This window comes from Bison bison, unplaced genomic scaffold (assembly GCF_000754665.1).
Source record: "Bison bison bison isolate TAMUID 2011002044 unplaced genomic scaffold, Bison_UMD1.0 scf7180017864299, whole genome shotgun sequence".
Lineage (NCBI taxonomy): Eukaryota > Metazoa > Chordata > Mammalia > Artiodactyla > Bovidae > Bison > Bison bison.
The window spans coordinates 987,890-1,005,468 of record NW_011494871.1 but is presented as its reverse complement, the minus strand read 5'-3'; the positions used below and the strand labels follow the sequence as shown (position 1 = coordinate 1,005,468).

At 39.3% G+C, this 17,579-nt stretch overlaps 1 protein-coding gene across 2 annotated transcripts in view; it reads left to right on the top strand.

Annotated features, from left to right (window-relative positions):
- Nucleotides 1–16,138, top strand: part of SKA3 (spindle and kinetochore associated complex subunit 3) — a 17,331-nt gene extending 1,193 nt beyond the window's left edge. The window contains exons 2-10 of one of the 2 annotated variants that reach the window (XR_826247.1): nt 994–1,055; nt 1,161–1,326; nt 3,101–3,500; nt 5,786–5,868; nt 8,072–8,157; nt 9,360–9,542; nt 10,916–11,046; nt 11,325–13,579; nt 15,949–16,138. Coding sequence is in view for 1 of the 2 variants with exons in the window: in XM_010851195.1 (XP_010849497.1) it covers nt 994–1,055; nt 1,161–1,326; nt 3,101–3,500; nt 5,786–5,868; nt 8,072–8,157; nt 9,360–9,542; nt 10,916–11,044 (1,109 nt within the window). In the remaining variant the exon portion in view is untranslated. Of the gene's footprint in view, nt 1–993; nt 1,056–1,160; nt 1,327–3,100; nt 3,501–5,785; nt 5,869–8,071; nt 8,158–9,359; nt 9,543–10,915; nt 11,047–11,324; nt 14,844–15,948 lie in introns of those variants that run through there. The other variant, XM_010851195.1, reaches the window with a different exon arrangement.
- The last annotated feature ends 1,441 nt before the right edge of the window (nt 16,139–17,579 follow it).

The window sequence follows — 17,579 nt, the reverse complement described above, 5'->3', positions numbered from 1 at the left end:
GCTCTTTAGTTCCTCTTCATTTTCTGCCATAAGGATGGTGTCATCTGCATATCTGAGGTTATTGATGTTTCTCCCAGCAATCTTGATTCCAGCTTGTGCTTCATCCAGCCCAGAGTTTCTCATGATGTACTCTGCATAGAAGTTAAATAAGCAGGGTGACAATATACAGCCTTGACGTACTCCTTTTCCTGTTTGGAACCAGTCTGTTGTTCCATGTCCAGTTCTAACTGTTGCTTCCTGACCTGCATACAGGTTTCTCAAGAGGCAGGTCAGGTGGTCTTTGGTCTCACCCAAATAGCCCACAGTCGTAGTGTCTGTATTTTCCCCAACAATTCGTGTTACAGAAACGCTAGTACTCAACACTGCTTTCTAATAAAGCAGAATTCTCCACCACTGACATTTGTATTAGGGTTTTTTTTTTTAAGTTTTTGGAAGAGTAGTTCAGATTTTGAGATTATTTTGTGTGTCGTAATTGTAATATGCCTTAAAATATTGCACCCTGTAGGCACAGACTCCTTTTACTTTAATAATGTTGTCGATAGTTTTTCAGCCATTTCAAAATGTTTATGCTTGTGACTGTGAAAACAGTGTATGTGCACAGCAAAAAGTTTGAGGTAATGGGAAAGTAGAAAGAAAATCTTTCCTACAACTTCACCACCAGAAGACACCGCTATTAATTTTCAATAGCTTTTCTACTATTCTTATTTTTCGCTGTTGCTTTGTTATGCTTGACTTTGTTTACATGGTTGAGATAATGCTATAAAACACAGAATTGTATAAATGGTTTTGGATTTTTAATATACAGCAGAATTGGTTTCCATAAAGCTTTACCTGCTTATCAATGTAGATATGTTCACTTTGAAAGTTCATCAAACTATATATTTCTGTACTTTTCTATATAAAGATTTTATGATTCTAAAAAAATTCTATTTTCTATTTTCTTATTTTTTCCTTTCATTGTTATACTTTTTCCATTCAATATTCATATTGAAGACTTTGAAGACTGTCCAATGAGAGTTCTACATGACCTTAACTCAGAAGTACGAATTCTAAAGGTATCACTCCTACAATATTAATTTATCATTTTTATGTGGTAATTTTTACAAAATTATAAATAGACTTAGTCAAATGTTAAAATGTACTTTGTTTCTTCATGAAAGGATGATGTCAATATTCTTCTTGATAAAGCAAACTTGGAAAGTCAAGAAAACATTGGTTTCATAAAAGCAACAAAAATATTGATGAGAAAGAATTCAGTGGATATCATGAAAATAAAAGAGTTTTTCCAGAAGTATGGATATACTCCACGTGCCAAGAAAAATTCAGGTGTGAATAAGTAGCCTTTAATAGCATTTGTTTTAGTATTAAAGCAGCATAATTAAGACTACTATAGGGTTGGCCATCATTTCTAGTTCTGATTCTGCCCTTATGTAATAGACATTTGATCGTTTATTCAGCAATCCCTGTGTTCTGGATGCAGTGCTGATTGGTAGTGCATTGTGAAGGCAGTCCTTGCTCTCCTTTACAAATGCTAGATGAGAACCAATACAGTGCTCGATGAAAGAAGGGTACAAGATAAACCTACATGACTTAAGGATATCTGGTTGTTGGTCAGTTTTGACAATAAGTAGCTGAGAGACTAAGCCATGGTATTTCACTTTCTCACTCTCATAGAATGAGAAAATTTTGGCTATGTAAATTCATAAAGTCCTTTTTAGTTATAAAATGCTGATGACGGGTAGGAGAGCATGGTGTTTTAGAATTTAGAGTCAAACTGCCTGAGTTCAAATCTAATTTCACTACTTGCTAGTTATATTCATCTTTGACCAGTTACTTTGTACCTCAATTTGTCATCTCTAAAGTAGAGATTTTGTTTATTTTCTGACCCCACCAGGGCCACAGCCCTGAAAGTGCTGAGTTCTGACTACGGGACCACCAGGGAAGTCCTATAAAGTAGAGATGTTTAATAGTAGCTACCTCTGAGGTTGTGTAAGAATTAAATGAGACAAAATTTGTTTTGAACGGGACCTTGTATGCTAATCATCCATTGTTAACTATTGTTGTTAGTGTTATACCCATACCTTTAAGGAACTAATTTCAGTATGCTTCAGTGTCTTCATTTCTGTTATGAAAATGATCTTTGTGTGTAAATAAAACTTTAATTAGATTCAACTAATATGTACATATTGAGATATATGAAAGGTAAGTTAAACAGCCTGCATGGTATAATGGAAAGAATTTAGTTGACTTTGGTGTGAACAAGTTGACTTTGGTTACTCAGAAACTGGTTCTACTGTAATAGTAACTTCTCTAAATTACTTTTCCTCACTAGTGAAATAGAGCTGCTAATAAATACCTCCCTAAGAGGTAGTAATAATGGTGATGACTTTATTTTATTAAACTCATCAGTGACAGCCTTGTAATCAATTCAGCAGTAGTTTTTCTGGTAGTTCTTCTGACGTTTCTCAGAATTAACAGAAAGCACAATGCCAAAACACAATTCTGAATCAGCAGCTCTTCAAGGGCCAAAAGCCAGGAAATCAGAGTTTTTATAACCTTTTTTTTTTTAATGGTGCATCCTTCAGATTTAATGTGTCATGGGTTATGCAGACAAAAACAAAATCCTGTCCTAGTTCATTTCAGCTGCCAATTAAAACAAGGAACATAATGTCTTCAAAGAAAATGTGTGTGCCTCTTCATTTCCCTCAATCTGTTGGATCTCTTAGTTGGTCAAGTAAATGTACAGCCTAAACTTACCCCTTTTCTCTGCCTTTGAGCCCAAAAGATTCTGACAGGGATCTATAGGGTTAGGGTTAAGAAATTGCAGTTTTATTTGTGGGTACTGATTTTTCATCTTTGAACAGTTTACTTCCCTCCTCTGATGTATCATTAAGATGAAATATGGAGATATAAGCAGTACATGTCAGAAAGTGAAAGGTACAATTGAAATTTAAAAAGAAGAATATTTTCTCCTTAGAAAATAGAGAGAGAGCTTTTGCTGATTGGGTACATTTCAGATGGAGCTGTTTTATGTGGTTGTAGTACATGACGTTTTCTAGTTTGATGTTTGACCAGAATATGACCTTGATTTTTCTCTCAGTGGATGAGCAAGAAGTCACTGACTCTAAACCAGAGTCCAGTGAATGTGAACGTCCTGAGAAGCCTGACTTGAAAGATGATTTGTTGGATTCTGCTGCTGCAAGCACTTCTGTTTCTGAGAAGTCACCGCGTAGTCCACAGCTTTCTGATTTTGGACTTGAGCGGTACATCGTATCCCAAGTTCTACCAAACCCTCCCCAAGCAGTAAACAACCAGAAGGAAGAGCCAAAAATTTTAACTCCATTTTCCAAACACTCACTACTAAAAACTCCAAAATGTGCACTAAAGATGGATGATTTTGAGTGTGTAACTCCTAAATTAGAACACTTTGGTATCTCTGAATATACTATGTGTTTAAATGACGATTACACAATTGGACTTAAAAATGTGAAAACTAACAGGTAAGCAGCTTTCTTAAAAGAAATATTTTATTTAACTTTCTAAATCTTTTGTATTTATTGATTTTTTCCCCCTAGAAGAAATCTCTCTCAGACAATACCTTTCTTTCAAAGGTTTCCAGATACTTCATATTTCAAACTTCTCTGAATCACCAATTCCATCAGTAAAGTGTGAACTATTAGTTTCCTTGGTTTAGAAGAAATAGAATAAGAGCCTGAAAACACTTGGTATGGAAACTTGGGAAGAAAAGAGGATCTAGGATAGAACACAGATTTCTGATTTGTTGCTCAGGAACTAAAAGAATACCTGCAGCTTGGGGGTCCCTGGAGAAAAATGGCAACCCACTCCAGTGTTCTTGCCTAGAAAATTCCAAGGACAGAGGAGCCTAGTGGGCTACAGTCCATGAGGTTGTAGAGCCAGCCACAACTGAGCACAGCTTGGAGGTAAAGGTGTTGAGTTTCTTTACATGTTGGTTTTGAGGTACTCTTAAGCTTAAGTATTGAAATACGAATTTGAAGCACAGTGATGAATTCCATGCTACACTGAAGAGATATGGGAGTGATCAGTATAGAAGTGGTAATTAACGTTAAAATGAAAATACCACATATCAAAGTACCACTCTTAAATGCATATCGTTAAGAACTGTAGTTATTAAAAAGGGAAAATAAACATTCAACTCAAACTGTCAGAAAAAAACAATTGGAGAAAAGAGACAGGAGTATTTGGAAAGTCATAAAATACAAGTTTCCTATGTATGATTCCAAAAAAAAAGGATAATTTCAATAGATGTCAAGAATTTTATGAAATTAGACACCCATTCTTCATTTAAATTGTTAACTCTCAGTAAAAGGATACTTCATTAATGTAATAATGTGAATATCTAACTTAATGGTGAAGCTGTCACCATTATTAAACATCATTGGTTTTATTTTGTTTTTGTTTTTTTTAACATTGTTCTTAATGTTGTAGCCAATGTAATAAGATACAAAACAGAAATAAAGATTACCGTGATGTATTTCTAGGCCATGTTTTGTACCTGGGCAACTTGAGAAAGGCACAGCTAAAATCTGTAGAAGCTGATGTAAGATTTATTTTATATAAGATAACTACTTAAAATAATATGCTTTCCTATATTTTATTATAACTAGTTGGTAAATACAGAGGAAAAGTCATGAAAATTCTCAACAAAAAAGTAAATACTCATGCAGTTATATGTGAAAGACCTATATGAATAAAACCACTAAACATTTCTAAGTTAAAGGGAAAATTAGAATGAAAAAGTATACCATGTTCCTTAGCAGAATGACTGAATATTACTAAGATGTTTAATCGTATCAAGTTAATTTATGGATATCATACAATTAAAATAAAACCTTAGGTTTTTTTTTTTTTCCTCTAAGGTGGAGCATAAGGGATGTGTGAGAAAACTATTCAAATGATTTGGAATAATAAAAAGTAAGGATAACTAAGAAAATAATGAAAAATAACAGTAACGAGGGGATTTAACTTACTGGTTATTAAAATATATAAAGCTACAGTAAGTAAAACAGTATAAAATTGTGACAGAATGGACCTATTGCAGAAACAGAATAGCCAAGAAACAGCCTCTAATTTACCTAAGGATTTAATATATACTGAAGATGTTTTTCAAGTAAAGATTATTCAGTAAATTACACTAGGACAGTTTGTTAATTGAACTATTTTATTGTATTCAGTGATGTTCTTTTTTATAACTACATGTCATACATCTGGGTAATTGGCTAGAACAACTTTAATAAGATGGCAGAGTCAGTCTTAGTCTAAAAAATGTTCTTAATCTCTGTCTGTATACTGGTATAAAATTCCACTTTATGATTTTGAAGCCACGAGCTAACAGTTTCTATATTTGAACCAAGGAGTTGAACTCACAGCTTTCCTTGAAGTCAATTTTTTGTTTTTTTGGACTGTGTAGCATGCAGGATCCTGCTTCCCCAACCAGGGATCCAGCTTGCACCCCCTGCAGTGGAAAAAGCAGAATCCCAACCACTGGACCACCAGGAAATTCCCTAAGTCAAAGATTTTTAACCACTTCTAAGTCAAAGCTGCCAATACAAAATAGTTCTTAACCTTTTTTGAGCTATGGATATACATTTAAAAAAAGAAAAGAAAAAAGATTTCCATGGAATTTATCTTCCATAAAACATAATTGAATGTCCAGACTTAATGATATATAATAAGATTAAATAATTTTCCAGAGATTTAATATTAACTTTTTTTAACTCTAATATTTCCCTATGAATCACACCAGTGAGACCATAGAAACAGAACCAGTGCCCAATGATAATGTCTTTGCCACTCCTGGCCTCATAACCCAGCCATTGGGAAAAAACAGTAAGTATGAATTTCAAGTTATTTCTCAGCCATACTCTTTCCAGACTATCTTTGTACAATAAATGGTCCTATCACCTAAGACATTCTAATAGCCTTCTGCATCTTCTCGGTTCATAATACTGAATTATATAAAGTACCATTATATGAAGTACCATTCCATTCAGGTTCAGTATGATTTCATACAAGAGAAATACAGTTTTCTGTTTTTCACACTCTTCCTGATTATATTCAGTGTTTTTGAGCTTGTTTGTTAACATTTTAACTTAAAATATAAATATTAACTCACCAATCTTTAATATAGAGCCAATAGTACTTTTTTTTGTTTGAATTTAGCTTCAGCTTATTGATTAGAGTTCTAGATTATCTTTCTTATATAAACCACACCCAGAATATATCAGCTATCATTTCAGATTTTGGATTTTTTTAACAGTAGAAAAACTTTAAATATTTTCATGTAGTGTTTTCACATTTGTCCCAGCAAACATGAAAACATTGGTTGTTATGTAAATATAAAATTTTAAATCCTAGAGTTTTATGATTTTGAATAATTATAATCTATACCAAATTTATTGGAAACTTTTTAAGGTAACTATTCTGTCAAGTCTTTAAAGTTTTGGACATATTTTCAGAAAAATTCTCTTTCAGTGCTAACTTCACTGACTTCTTACTAAATTAACAAGTACTGATGGCATAAACAATTTGAAAAAATGCAGCTGACTCATAGTAAGCTGAGCTCAACTTAGAAGAGCATGATTATATTAAATAGAGGCCTTTATAAAAAAGGTTGAACCACTACCTCTTTCACACCACACTCAGAAATCAATTCCCAGTGAACTATAACTTTTTAGAAAATTATAATGAAAGATACCTTTATGCCTTCTGAAGTGAAATGGGTTTTCCAAAGAATAGTTTACTAACTAAAATTCTTCAATATATCATTGGCAATATCTTTTATGGAAGGAACAGAATGCTTAGGCTTATCCATTAATAATTTGGTTAAGTGTAAGCTTGTTAATAGAGCCATATTTTATTTGTTTCTTAAGGGATAGTTGTTGTTTAGTCATTAAGCCATGTCCAGCTCTTTGTGACCCCGTGGACTGTAGCCCTCTGGGCTCTGTCCATAGTATTTTCCAGGCAAGAATACTGGAGTGGGTTGCCATTTCCTCTTCCAGGGGATCTTCCTGACCCAGGGATCAAACCTGCATCTCCTGCATTTGGCAGCCAGATTCTTTACCACTGAGCCACCTGGGAATCCCTTACTTAGTCTAGAAAATGCTAAAATGATACTATAGAGTGGCTGTTTTGGTTTACTGTCTCCAACATTGTTTGAATTCCTGTTTCTCCATCTTTCTAGCATTTGATGATTAGACTAGATAAAATTTTGCCAGTTTAATTATTTTGCTAACATATTTACTTTTCTCTGGTATTTAAGGTTTCTTTCACACTTTGTTACAGACAGCAAATCTCTCTTTATGCATGGTTTCTAGGATCTCTTTTTTGTTCCAATGGCTGTTTTTCCATCCCTGACTAATCAAGTAACTTGTAGTTACTTACTATAGCTTTAGAGTAAGTCCTAATGTCTTGAAAGGCAATTGACCTTCCTTGACCTCTTTCTCCTCCTGTTTCATCTGCAGAAATTTGATTTTCCCATAAAGGTCTTATACAATTTTTAATAGATTTATATGTGGGTATATTTTTGTTGCTATTGTAAAACATATTCTTTTCCAAATATAGTTTTTATTGTTGTAGAGCTTATACTAGAACTGTTCATTTTTGTGCATTACATTTGCACCTTGCAACCTTGCTAAACTTTTATTAGTGCTAATCCCTGGTGACTCAGATGGTAAAGAATCTGCTTGCAATGCAGGAGACATGGGTTTGATCCCTGGGTCAGGAAGATCCCCTGGAGGAGGGCATGGCAATCCACTCCAGGATTCTTGCCTGGAGAATTCCATGGACAGAGGAGCCTGGCGGTCTACAGTCCATGGGGTCACAAAGAGTTGGACATGACTGAGCGACTAACACTTTGAACTTTGAATGATAACTAGATTGTGAATATGACAGTTTTGTTTTTTTTCCAGTCAAGTACACACTAAAGTTAGAATATTTTAAGTTATTAAAAATAAAGTGCACAGTTGATACGGAGAAATTTTGTTAAAGTCTTTTAGATCTATATTTTCATGCCCTTGTATATGTCTTCTAGATGCTGAGCATACACATTCTCCCTTGGCACCTACATTCTGCACTCCTGGTTTGAAAGTCCCTTCTACAAAGACCAGCACAGCTATGGTAAACATCCATCCCTAGTGAATCTGACACACTATTTCCAGACGCAGTCAGTCTGTTTAGAATACATAGGCTGCAGTAGCCTTAGGGAGTGTATTTAGTATTTCCAGAGGATCATTTGGCAGCATGTATCCAGAGCTTTCCATTTTTTTCACACCCTTTAACCAGAATTTATTCTCAGGCATATTGGGACAGAGATTTATAACAGTAAAGTTATGGCCCTTATTTATAAGAGCAGAACATGGGAACAAATGTCAAATGATAAAGGGGGAAAAAGCTTATTAAGGAAATCGATAAGATCCAGTGTCATGTGGCAAGCATGTTTTAAAAAACAGATAAGAAAAAAAAAAAGAAAATAAAAAAAACAGATAAGAACATAGAATGTTTTCAAGAAAAATGTAATGATGTGGACAGTGATATGTATGTGTATGTATACATGTACACACATACACATATATTTTAAGGAAGAATAATGGATAGAAACACCAAAATGGGTGATTCTTACACGTTTTATTCCAAAATTTTCCCAGTGAACAAATGTACTGTGTATGCAAAATTTCATCCCTGTGTCAAGTTGTTATGCACACTTAGACAACCAGTTCTGGTAGAGGGGCCGTCAGCGGATCCTCCAGCAGTGATGAAAATGGTCTGTACTGTGTGTTCTCTGGCTGGGAGTCAGCTACTGAGCACGTGACATGTGTCTGGTGCACCTGAGGCACTCACTTTCAGTTTTTTAAATTTTATTAATGTATAATTGCACTATGTGCCTTGTTGTAATCCACTGTGTTCCTGGCCATGTGGAAGGCACCCCCTCAGTGTTCCCTCTGCCCCTGGGGAGACAGGCCAGGTCAGTGGGAATGGGCCACTACCTCCCTGGCAGAGCTCCTCATTGCTGTGACTCTGGCTTGGCCAGGATAGAGTTGCCCGAGTCTGGATGGTGAATCCATCTAAATCTCGGGCTCAGCCAGCCAGTCTGCTTAGACTGCACGTGCAGCCCTCCCTCAGCCCCGCGTAATGAACATGGTGCTCTGTCCTCCCCATGCCCTTTCTTTGTGTCCTTGATTGTATTTCATTCTTGGTCAGGGAAGAGGGGGTCACTTTGGGCCTCCTTAGAGATCCCAACAGAGCTAACGATTGATGAACAGTTTTTTATCACTATATTACTTTATACCCCCGTAATTTAATGATTTCTTTTTATTCAATAGGTATCCACAAACAGTTCATCAAATGACTTAGAAACAAAAGAAAGTACATCATTAGTTTCAAATTCAGACGAGTGCTTTGAGAATTTTGCAGATCCTTCTTCTCCTACAATTTCTTCTTACGAGAATCTGCTCAAAACACCTACACCTCCAGAAGTTACTACAATTCCAGAAGATATTCGCCAGGTTATTTTTCTAGGCTACTGTTTTGGTTTATTTTTCCTGCAAAAAGACCTGAAATGGATACAAACTGTATTATTTATCAGGCTAATGTGCTGGTATGGATCTAAATCTTAATTCTGGCCTGTTAAGGCCATCTAAGCTGGCTAAGGCTCTTCAGAGCTGAGCTGTGACGTCACTACACTTTTGTGCCCTCATAAGGCATTTTCTCCTTAATTTCATGTTGTTAAATGTATTCTTAAAATATTTTCTAATGATTGTTCAAATGTGATCACCTTGGTAACCATGTCTCCCCTGAGGTTTCTGGCAAGATCAGAAATGTCATTTACCCTTTGGTTCTCCATTGTTGGAGAACCCTGAATAACTTGGATCAGGGTTTCTTGAACTTGAGACGTCCAGATGTCTTGGACCTCAGTTTGAGAAGCACTTGTTTAAATATGTTAGAATATCTGATTCTTTTTTTGTGTGACCTCCACATGGCTTGCAGGATCTTAGTTCCCTGAGCAGGGATTGAACCCAGGCTCCAGCAGTGAAAGTGCTGAGTCCTAACCACTGGACTGCCAGGGAAGTCCCATAGAATATCTGATTCTTTGTTTTGTTTTTATTTTTTTATCTGATTCTTTAGTACAACATAATTTACCAGCAGTCTGTTGGGCTGGTTTATAACAACTACCTATTCCACTAAGTAACCACTCTGATTCTTTGAGCATCCCCACTTAATAAAAGTTAAGTGTTTGGCAGTTATTGCTTAGGCAAATGGAATTCTTAATAACCATTCTAGAAACCTTCCTAGCTTATGGAGAAGGAGAATACTTGGGGAAATACCCAAATGCCATTGGAAGGGACTCATCCTAAGATATCAGTAAAGCATTTGCTTTCCTGGCATTATAATAAGTTGAGGAAGGAGCATTTCCTGTCTATAGCATCATACAGTCTCCAGTTTGCCATAGTGCCTCCTCTCTATTTCTGTGTTAAAGGAGGGAAATATTGTATTTAACATATCAGCTCTTTATAAAAAATTATAGTTAATACTTCAGGTTCTTCTTTGTATAATTTTTCCTTTGAGCATCTTTATCTATCTTTATCAGCATCTGCTGATCTTTCCTTTGAGCATCTTTGTAAAGGCCAGATTTGCTCTCGGGGCTGCCCTGCTGCTTGCTTCCTTTGACCAGTAGTACATTTAGAAGCTTTCCAGCCTGTATGCCCAAGCTCACCCTCTAACATCTCCATCTCTTCTGTGCTGTGGAATGTCTGTGCTGCTAAACATTCTGCTTCAAATAATCCATATCTTCACATTTTCCTTGACCTTTACTGTTTTATAAAGGCTTCAGATTTATGTTGTTTGTATGATGCAGTAAAAGGAATTTGCTTTCTTTTAGATTTTATCAAAATACAACTCAAACCTAGCATCTCCAGTAGCAGTTAGAGCGGTGTCACCCATCAACGTGTTCCTTCCTCGGCATGGAGGACAGAATATGCGAGATGCCAGCAACAAAGAAAACTGGTGAAGGTAAGTATGTTCCCGTGTTATCTGAGGAAAACATTGAAAAGTTCACATTGGGATGGCGAGTAAACATCTGGAGTTGACACTTGCAGCTTAGGACACAACCCAGAGCTCGTGATCCCTACGTCTCCAGCTCCCACACTAGCCCCCTGGACGATGTCGCTGGGAGTTCATTCCCAATTGTATTATGAGTGTGAAAACAGAGGTCTTCAGTGTCCTGTCATTTATCTTGTTGAAGGCTACTGGTTATATCCAACTGCTATTTTTATTGTATCTTCCTACAGAAATGATCGTGGATTCATCCTTCCATTATGGAAACTGAACAGAATGAGATGAACGCAAGCCTGGTCTCACTTTGTTTTCAACATCCCTACATCGTCCCCCTTTTGAAAAACCAATTCATGTTAAAGATGAGTATGGACACTAATAGCATAAAGTGCTTTTTATTAAGTTTGATTTAATCTAACCTGTCGTGTAGTTCAGCTGCTCAGTTTTGAAAGATCATTACTATTTCACTAATTTCCTGCCTATGGAACTGTGTGGTTTAAGTAATATTAGGAAGCAGGATAAATAATTTTTGAAATTTAAACATTACTGTTTGCCACTCAAATGAGGCCACCTTCAGTCTTCTCGGGGCTGGACAATTGTTGGTAGAGCTGGGCTTCTTCCTTGGGGCTAGCTCTGCCCGCTGTCTCCTCATGACTGTCCCAAGTCTTGTACACCTTTTATTTTAACAATGTTCTTTCAGACACTGCTGTTTACAAAAGACAGCCTAAACTGATGTAGGAAAAGAGGAATATATAGGCCTAGGTAGCTATACTGAAGTGGGTGTCTCAAACATTTGGACTTAAGACACTCGCCTGCTGTCGTGTCTGGATGGGTGTTTTCCTCTAACTTGTCAGTTGCGTGCTCCTAAATCAGCTCTTCCCAGCACGACTGCAACCTCCCCAGACCCCCATCTAGCTCACCGCCCAGCAGAGCCCAAGCCTCACCCTCTGGAAGATCCTAGGCATCCTCCTGAGTGGGTGCTCCTCTCTGGACTGTCAGCTGTGCCTCTGGACCTGTCTCTGAGAGCGCCAGGCTGCCCTGTCCATGGAGCCCAAGAGCATTATGATCTAAGTCAAGCTAATTCAGCAAAGATTATCCTCTTTTATGCTTATGCCTTGAAAGTCAAATGGGAAGACGCGTCACGTTGTGTCTCTTTGTTTCGTCAGAAGATTGTCACTGAAGAACAACTTATTCTTTGTTCTAGTAACTACTGAGTAGTTACAATTTAAATTTTGCTAAATAAAATGTTAAATTCAAGATACTTAATTTTGCTTTTCAAGGTAAGCTCTGGTCAACCTTATAGTATATGAGGCTAACTCCTGAACTGTATCAACCTTTTGTACACTTTACCATGGCTCAGTGTATGTAAGTCCACAAAATGGATAGGATTGCTTAAGAAGGAGTGAGTATATTCACAGTGTACTAAGGACTGAATCCTGGAGTTCTCATTTTAGAAGATGGAAGGAGGCAGAAAAATCTAGCAAAAGAGATGGAGAAGCAGCCAGGGAAACAGGAATAAAGTATTTCAAGGAGAGTGATCAATTCTGTCAGTATTGTTGAGAATCCAAATGAAAAAGACAGAATTACCACTGGACTTGGCAAAGTCACTGTTACTGACAGCATTGATGAATTCTCACAGAGTGCTCGGGATGAGTGTCTGGAGTTAGGTAGAGAGGTTGGAGTTGAGGAAGCAAAGACGATGAACTGAGATGGCTCTTTTCATCAGTTTTATTCAAGAAGGGAGAGAAGAAATGGTGTGGCAACCAGAGGGGGTGTGAGTGAAACAGGAGTGTTGGGAGATGTATAAAACATTATATGAAGCACTTCCAGTGGCCTGCTGGGTGTCCCCACTTGTCTTGTGAGGGCCTTGCAAATTGAGCTTCTCTAGAATTTCTCTTTCCCTAGTTCTCACGACTCTCCTCCTGTGATCCTAATTTCTGTTCCTGGAACTAGGCTACTTCTAGCTTATCAGGCTTCAAACGTGACCTTCAGTGTCTTCCCATTGTTCCTAAGATGAACCCAAGGTCCCACAGTGGCCTCCACGACCACCCCTGTGTGGCCTGACCCTCGGTCACTCTCCATCTCCTCTTTCAGCCTGCACTCGGGTCTTCCCTTCCTCCCCCCCACCAACCCCCACCCCACTCAGCTGGCTCTCCCTTGTCTCCATAGGCTATAGATCCTTGACCTTTCTGTCCACTTACCACTCTGACCCCCATACAGGAAAACATGTTCTGCTTTTCCTTGAACTCATAGCCTAGCTCCAAGATCTAACAAGCAGGGCCACAGTCCCTGACCACACAGGTCGGGGCTGGGCACATGACTGACATGAGATCTAAGAGCCAGTTCTGGGACTTTGGGGGAACGTCCAAGAAGAGCAACGTGCTTTTCTGCGTGTGCCGAAATGAACACTCAGAGCTGCAAAGGGCCAGCCCGCCTGAGGAGGGGCTGCTGCTGAAGCTCCCACAGGAGACTTATGACTCCACCTCTTCAGGTAAGTGGTTCATAAATCCATCTTCCACGCCAGCCCTGCACCCCCGTTTCCTTGTTACATGAAACTAACCAGTGTTAGCTTATCTGTTTCAGGTCTCAGATTAAAAGTCATTCTATCAAAGAGTTTAACCATTTTCCCAGTCAGCACCCCATTCTCATCCTTTATAGAACTTGGTAGAATCTGTGACAGAATGCTCCTTGCCCCACCAGACCAAAGCTCAGTGGGGACAAGGAGCTCACTGGCTCCCCTGTTCACTGTTACACTGGCACCTGCCAGGCCAGAAAGTCCTAACTGGGCCAGGCATGGTACATTCATTACATTTGTCAACCCACTGAATTTTTTTAAAGTAACTCCTAATGAATAGGTGCTAGCATTTCCATTTGGCAGATGAAAATGCGGAGGCCTTGATGATGGACTTTTCTTTCCATGTCCCATTTCCCTCCCCAGGCCTTGCTGACTGCACCTGGGGTGTACCCCTTCCCCTCCATTCTCCACCATGCCCCCACCTCCTCACCTTCATCTCCAGCCAAATTCCGGGAAAGTACCTGATGCTTCAGTGCCTTTGTTCACACCACACCCTTAATCTACTGGGAGCCTAAACGCAACCCCTATGGGTGCTGAACAAGCTCACCTGCCATCTTCAGCATAACCTTCCTCTCAACCCTTTCCTATCCACCTGTGATCATCCGCACTTACACCTTCTGTCACGAGACAAAGGCTTTCTGAGGAAGGACCTGCATGTCAGGTTTTTCTCCACCCGAGGCACAGGGTACCTGGTGTGTAATAGGCACTCATTCCACATACTTTTTCCCTGGAAGTGTGCAGAGTTAGTAATAATTACAGTTTCTGACAGCTTTATCAATGATGTATGCAGATTTTGAAAGTACCTCAGATGGTTCTTTGGATTCAGTTTAAATTGTTTTAATTTTATTCCATTCATGACACTGTCTCAAGAGTTGGTTATAGCTGGTCTAGCCTGCGAGCCTGTGGATTAGGAAATTCTGACAATTGAGGGCACAAAGCAAGGGAGGGGCTACAAACACCTTTTATCTTGTGTTTAAAACAGTTATTTACTGAACAGTCGCTCTCTACCAGGCCCTCCTCTAGGCCCCTTTCCCTGGCTTTTCCCAACGGTGTGAGGTGGGTGTGTGATTAGGACACCCTTACACAATGAACGCCTCACACTTCCAGGCTGACAGGTTTTTCTTATTAAAATTATTTTGGTATTTAGTATTAAAATTGCTTTTTGTATGTATGTGTTAGTTCCTCAGTCGTGTCTGACTCTTTATGATCCCATAGAGTATAGCCTGCCAGGCTTCTCTGTCCATGGAATTCTCCAGACAAGAATTGTGGAGTGAGTTGCCATTCCGTTCTCCAGGGGATCTTCCCAACCCAGGGATGGAACCCAGGTCTCTTGCGTTGCAGGCAGATTGTTTACCATCTAAGCCACCAGGGATAGGTTTTAGCTTATTCCTCCTAGGAATTATTGGGGGGTGGGAATCAATAACTGTCCTCATAGAATAGTTGCCTGGCTAGTTCCTGATTAGCAGAATAAACACTTCCTTCAAGGTTGTTTCATTACAGATTCCAAGAAACTACAGAGATTTTTAAGAACAACCTGTTTAAGCAATAGTGCTTCCCCAGGGGCTCAGCGGTCAAAGAACCCACCTGCCAGTGCAGGAGACCCTGGTTTGATCCCTGGGTCAAGATGATCCCCTAGAAAAGGAAATGGCAACCCACTCCAGTATTCTTGCCCGGGAAATTCCACGGACAGAGGAGCCTGGAGGGCTACAGTCCATGGGGTCACAAAGAGTCAGACACGACTGAGCAACTAAACAATCTAAGCAATAAAGTACACACAAGGACACACAGACCTCACTGGCTGCTCGGATACTAAAACCAGAAGCCATGACCATATTATTTAAAAGAGGCGTTTGGTTTGTACAAAGACTGAACCAGGTCCACATGCTCCAGATGACATCCCTTGGCAGAGTCTTCACAGACAACGGCTTTGCTGCCAGAACAGGACTGGTGGAGCTGGGTGGGCACCAGCCTGAAGGGAGCTGAAGACAACAGCACACTATTTCTGGAAACATGTTTCCAGTCATCCATTGTTGGCTTCCTTACTTCACAGCCCACATTGCGAGCTGTTATTTAAAGCAGGCCTCCATTTCAGCTGAAGTGAAGATATAGCCACTGCCTGCACCTCAGTGCTGAAGGTGAAATGAGATTAGGCACCACTCAGCACTCACATTATAACTGCTTGGTCACAGTAAGTTTGGAATTCGCGATAGAACAGAAACAGGCTGAGTTCAGCTCTATTTAAGAGTTTGCCTAACAGTTTTAACTGCTTTCTTTCCCCTTCACAGCTATCCCTATAGGCACAGAGTTGATATCTGAAACATTACCTCAGCCAGTGACCACTATGAGCATGAAAATGTAAGTATAAACTCAGCATTGACTCCCTACTGAGGTAAGGACTGAAGATGCTAAGCTCCTGTGCTTGTTTGCTTTCAGTCACTCAGCTGTATCCAACTCTGTACGACCCCATGGACCCCCCCTGCCAGGCTCCTCTGTCCATGGGATTCTTCAGGCAAGAACACTGGCGTGGGTGGCCAGTTCCTTCTCCAGGGGATCTTGGAATCAAACATACATCTCCTGCATTGGCAGGCAGATTCTTTACCCACTGAGCCATTGAAGAAGCCCTGCCAAGGTCCTAAACCCTGTGAGGAAACGGAAAAGATATCACAGGCAATGAGCATTCTCTAGTTCACCCCACAATGGAAAACCACAAGAGCATGAGGCAGTCAGGACACCGAAGGCCAAGCATGGTGCTGTCAGGGTCCATGAAACAGCTCAGTTACTACCTCAAAGCCATACTTGGACAGCCAGAGGTAAATAAGGACTAAGTACAAGTCTTTTGAGTCTTAGCATTATATTCAATGATAAATTCACTGCTGCTGCTAAGTCGCTTCAGTCATGTCCGACTCTGTGCGACCCCATAGACGGCAGCCCACTAGGCTCCCCCGTCCCTGGGATTCTCCAGGCAAGAACACTGGAGTGGGTTGCCATTTCCTTCTCCAATGCATGAAAGTGAAAAGTGAAAGTGAAGTCGCTCAGTCGTATCCAACTCTTCTCGACCCCATGGACTGCAGCCTACCAGGCTCCTTCGTCCATGGGATTTTCCAGGCAAGAGTACTGGAGTGGGGTGCCATCGCCTTCTCCAGATAAATTCACTAGGTATTGTTTAACTGTACTTTTGGTGGAAGATCACAACCTTTAAAGGAAAAATTCCATGTTGGGACACACAGGTAGCCAACAGATACATGGAACAGTGATCAACAGCGCTAATCAGGGAAATACAAATCAAAACCACAGAGATTAACAACTCACCTGTCAGCATGGTTACCATGAAAAAGACAAGAGATAAGTGCTGGCAAGTGTGAAGAAAAGCTATCTGCACCCACCTGTTCATTATAGCATTATTTACTGATACAATATCCACGGTATGGAAATAACTAAGTGTCCATGGGTGGGTGGACAGATAAAAAATTGTGCAACACATACACACACACACACACACGTACATGCAATGGAATATTAGTCAGCCAAAAAATGAAGTCTTGCCATTAGCAACGTGGATGGCTTATGCTGAGTGAAATTAGAGAAATACCACATGCTCTCACTTGTATGTAGAGTCTGAAAGAGAAAACCCAACGAGACCCAACTCATAAATACAGAGAGCAGATTGGTCATCAGTGGTGAAGGGGGTCAACATATTGTAACTAGACTTGTCATCAGTTTGTAGTGTATACAAATAATAAATAATGCTGTATACCTGAAACTTGGAAGGAAAGTTATGACCAACCTAGATAGCATATTCAAAAGCAGAGACATTACTTTGCCAACAAAGGTTCATCTAGTCAAGGCTATGGTTTTTCCTGTGGTCATGTATGGATGTGAGAGTTGGACTGTGAAGAAGGCTGAGTGCCGAAGAATT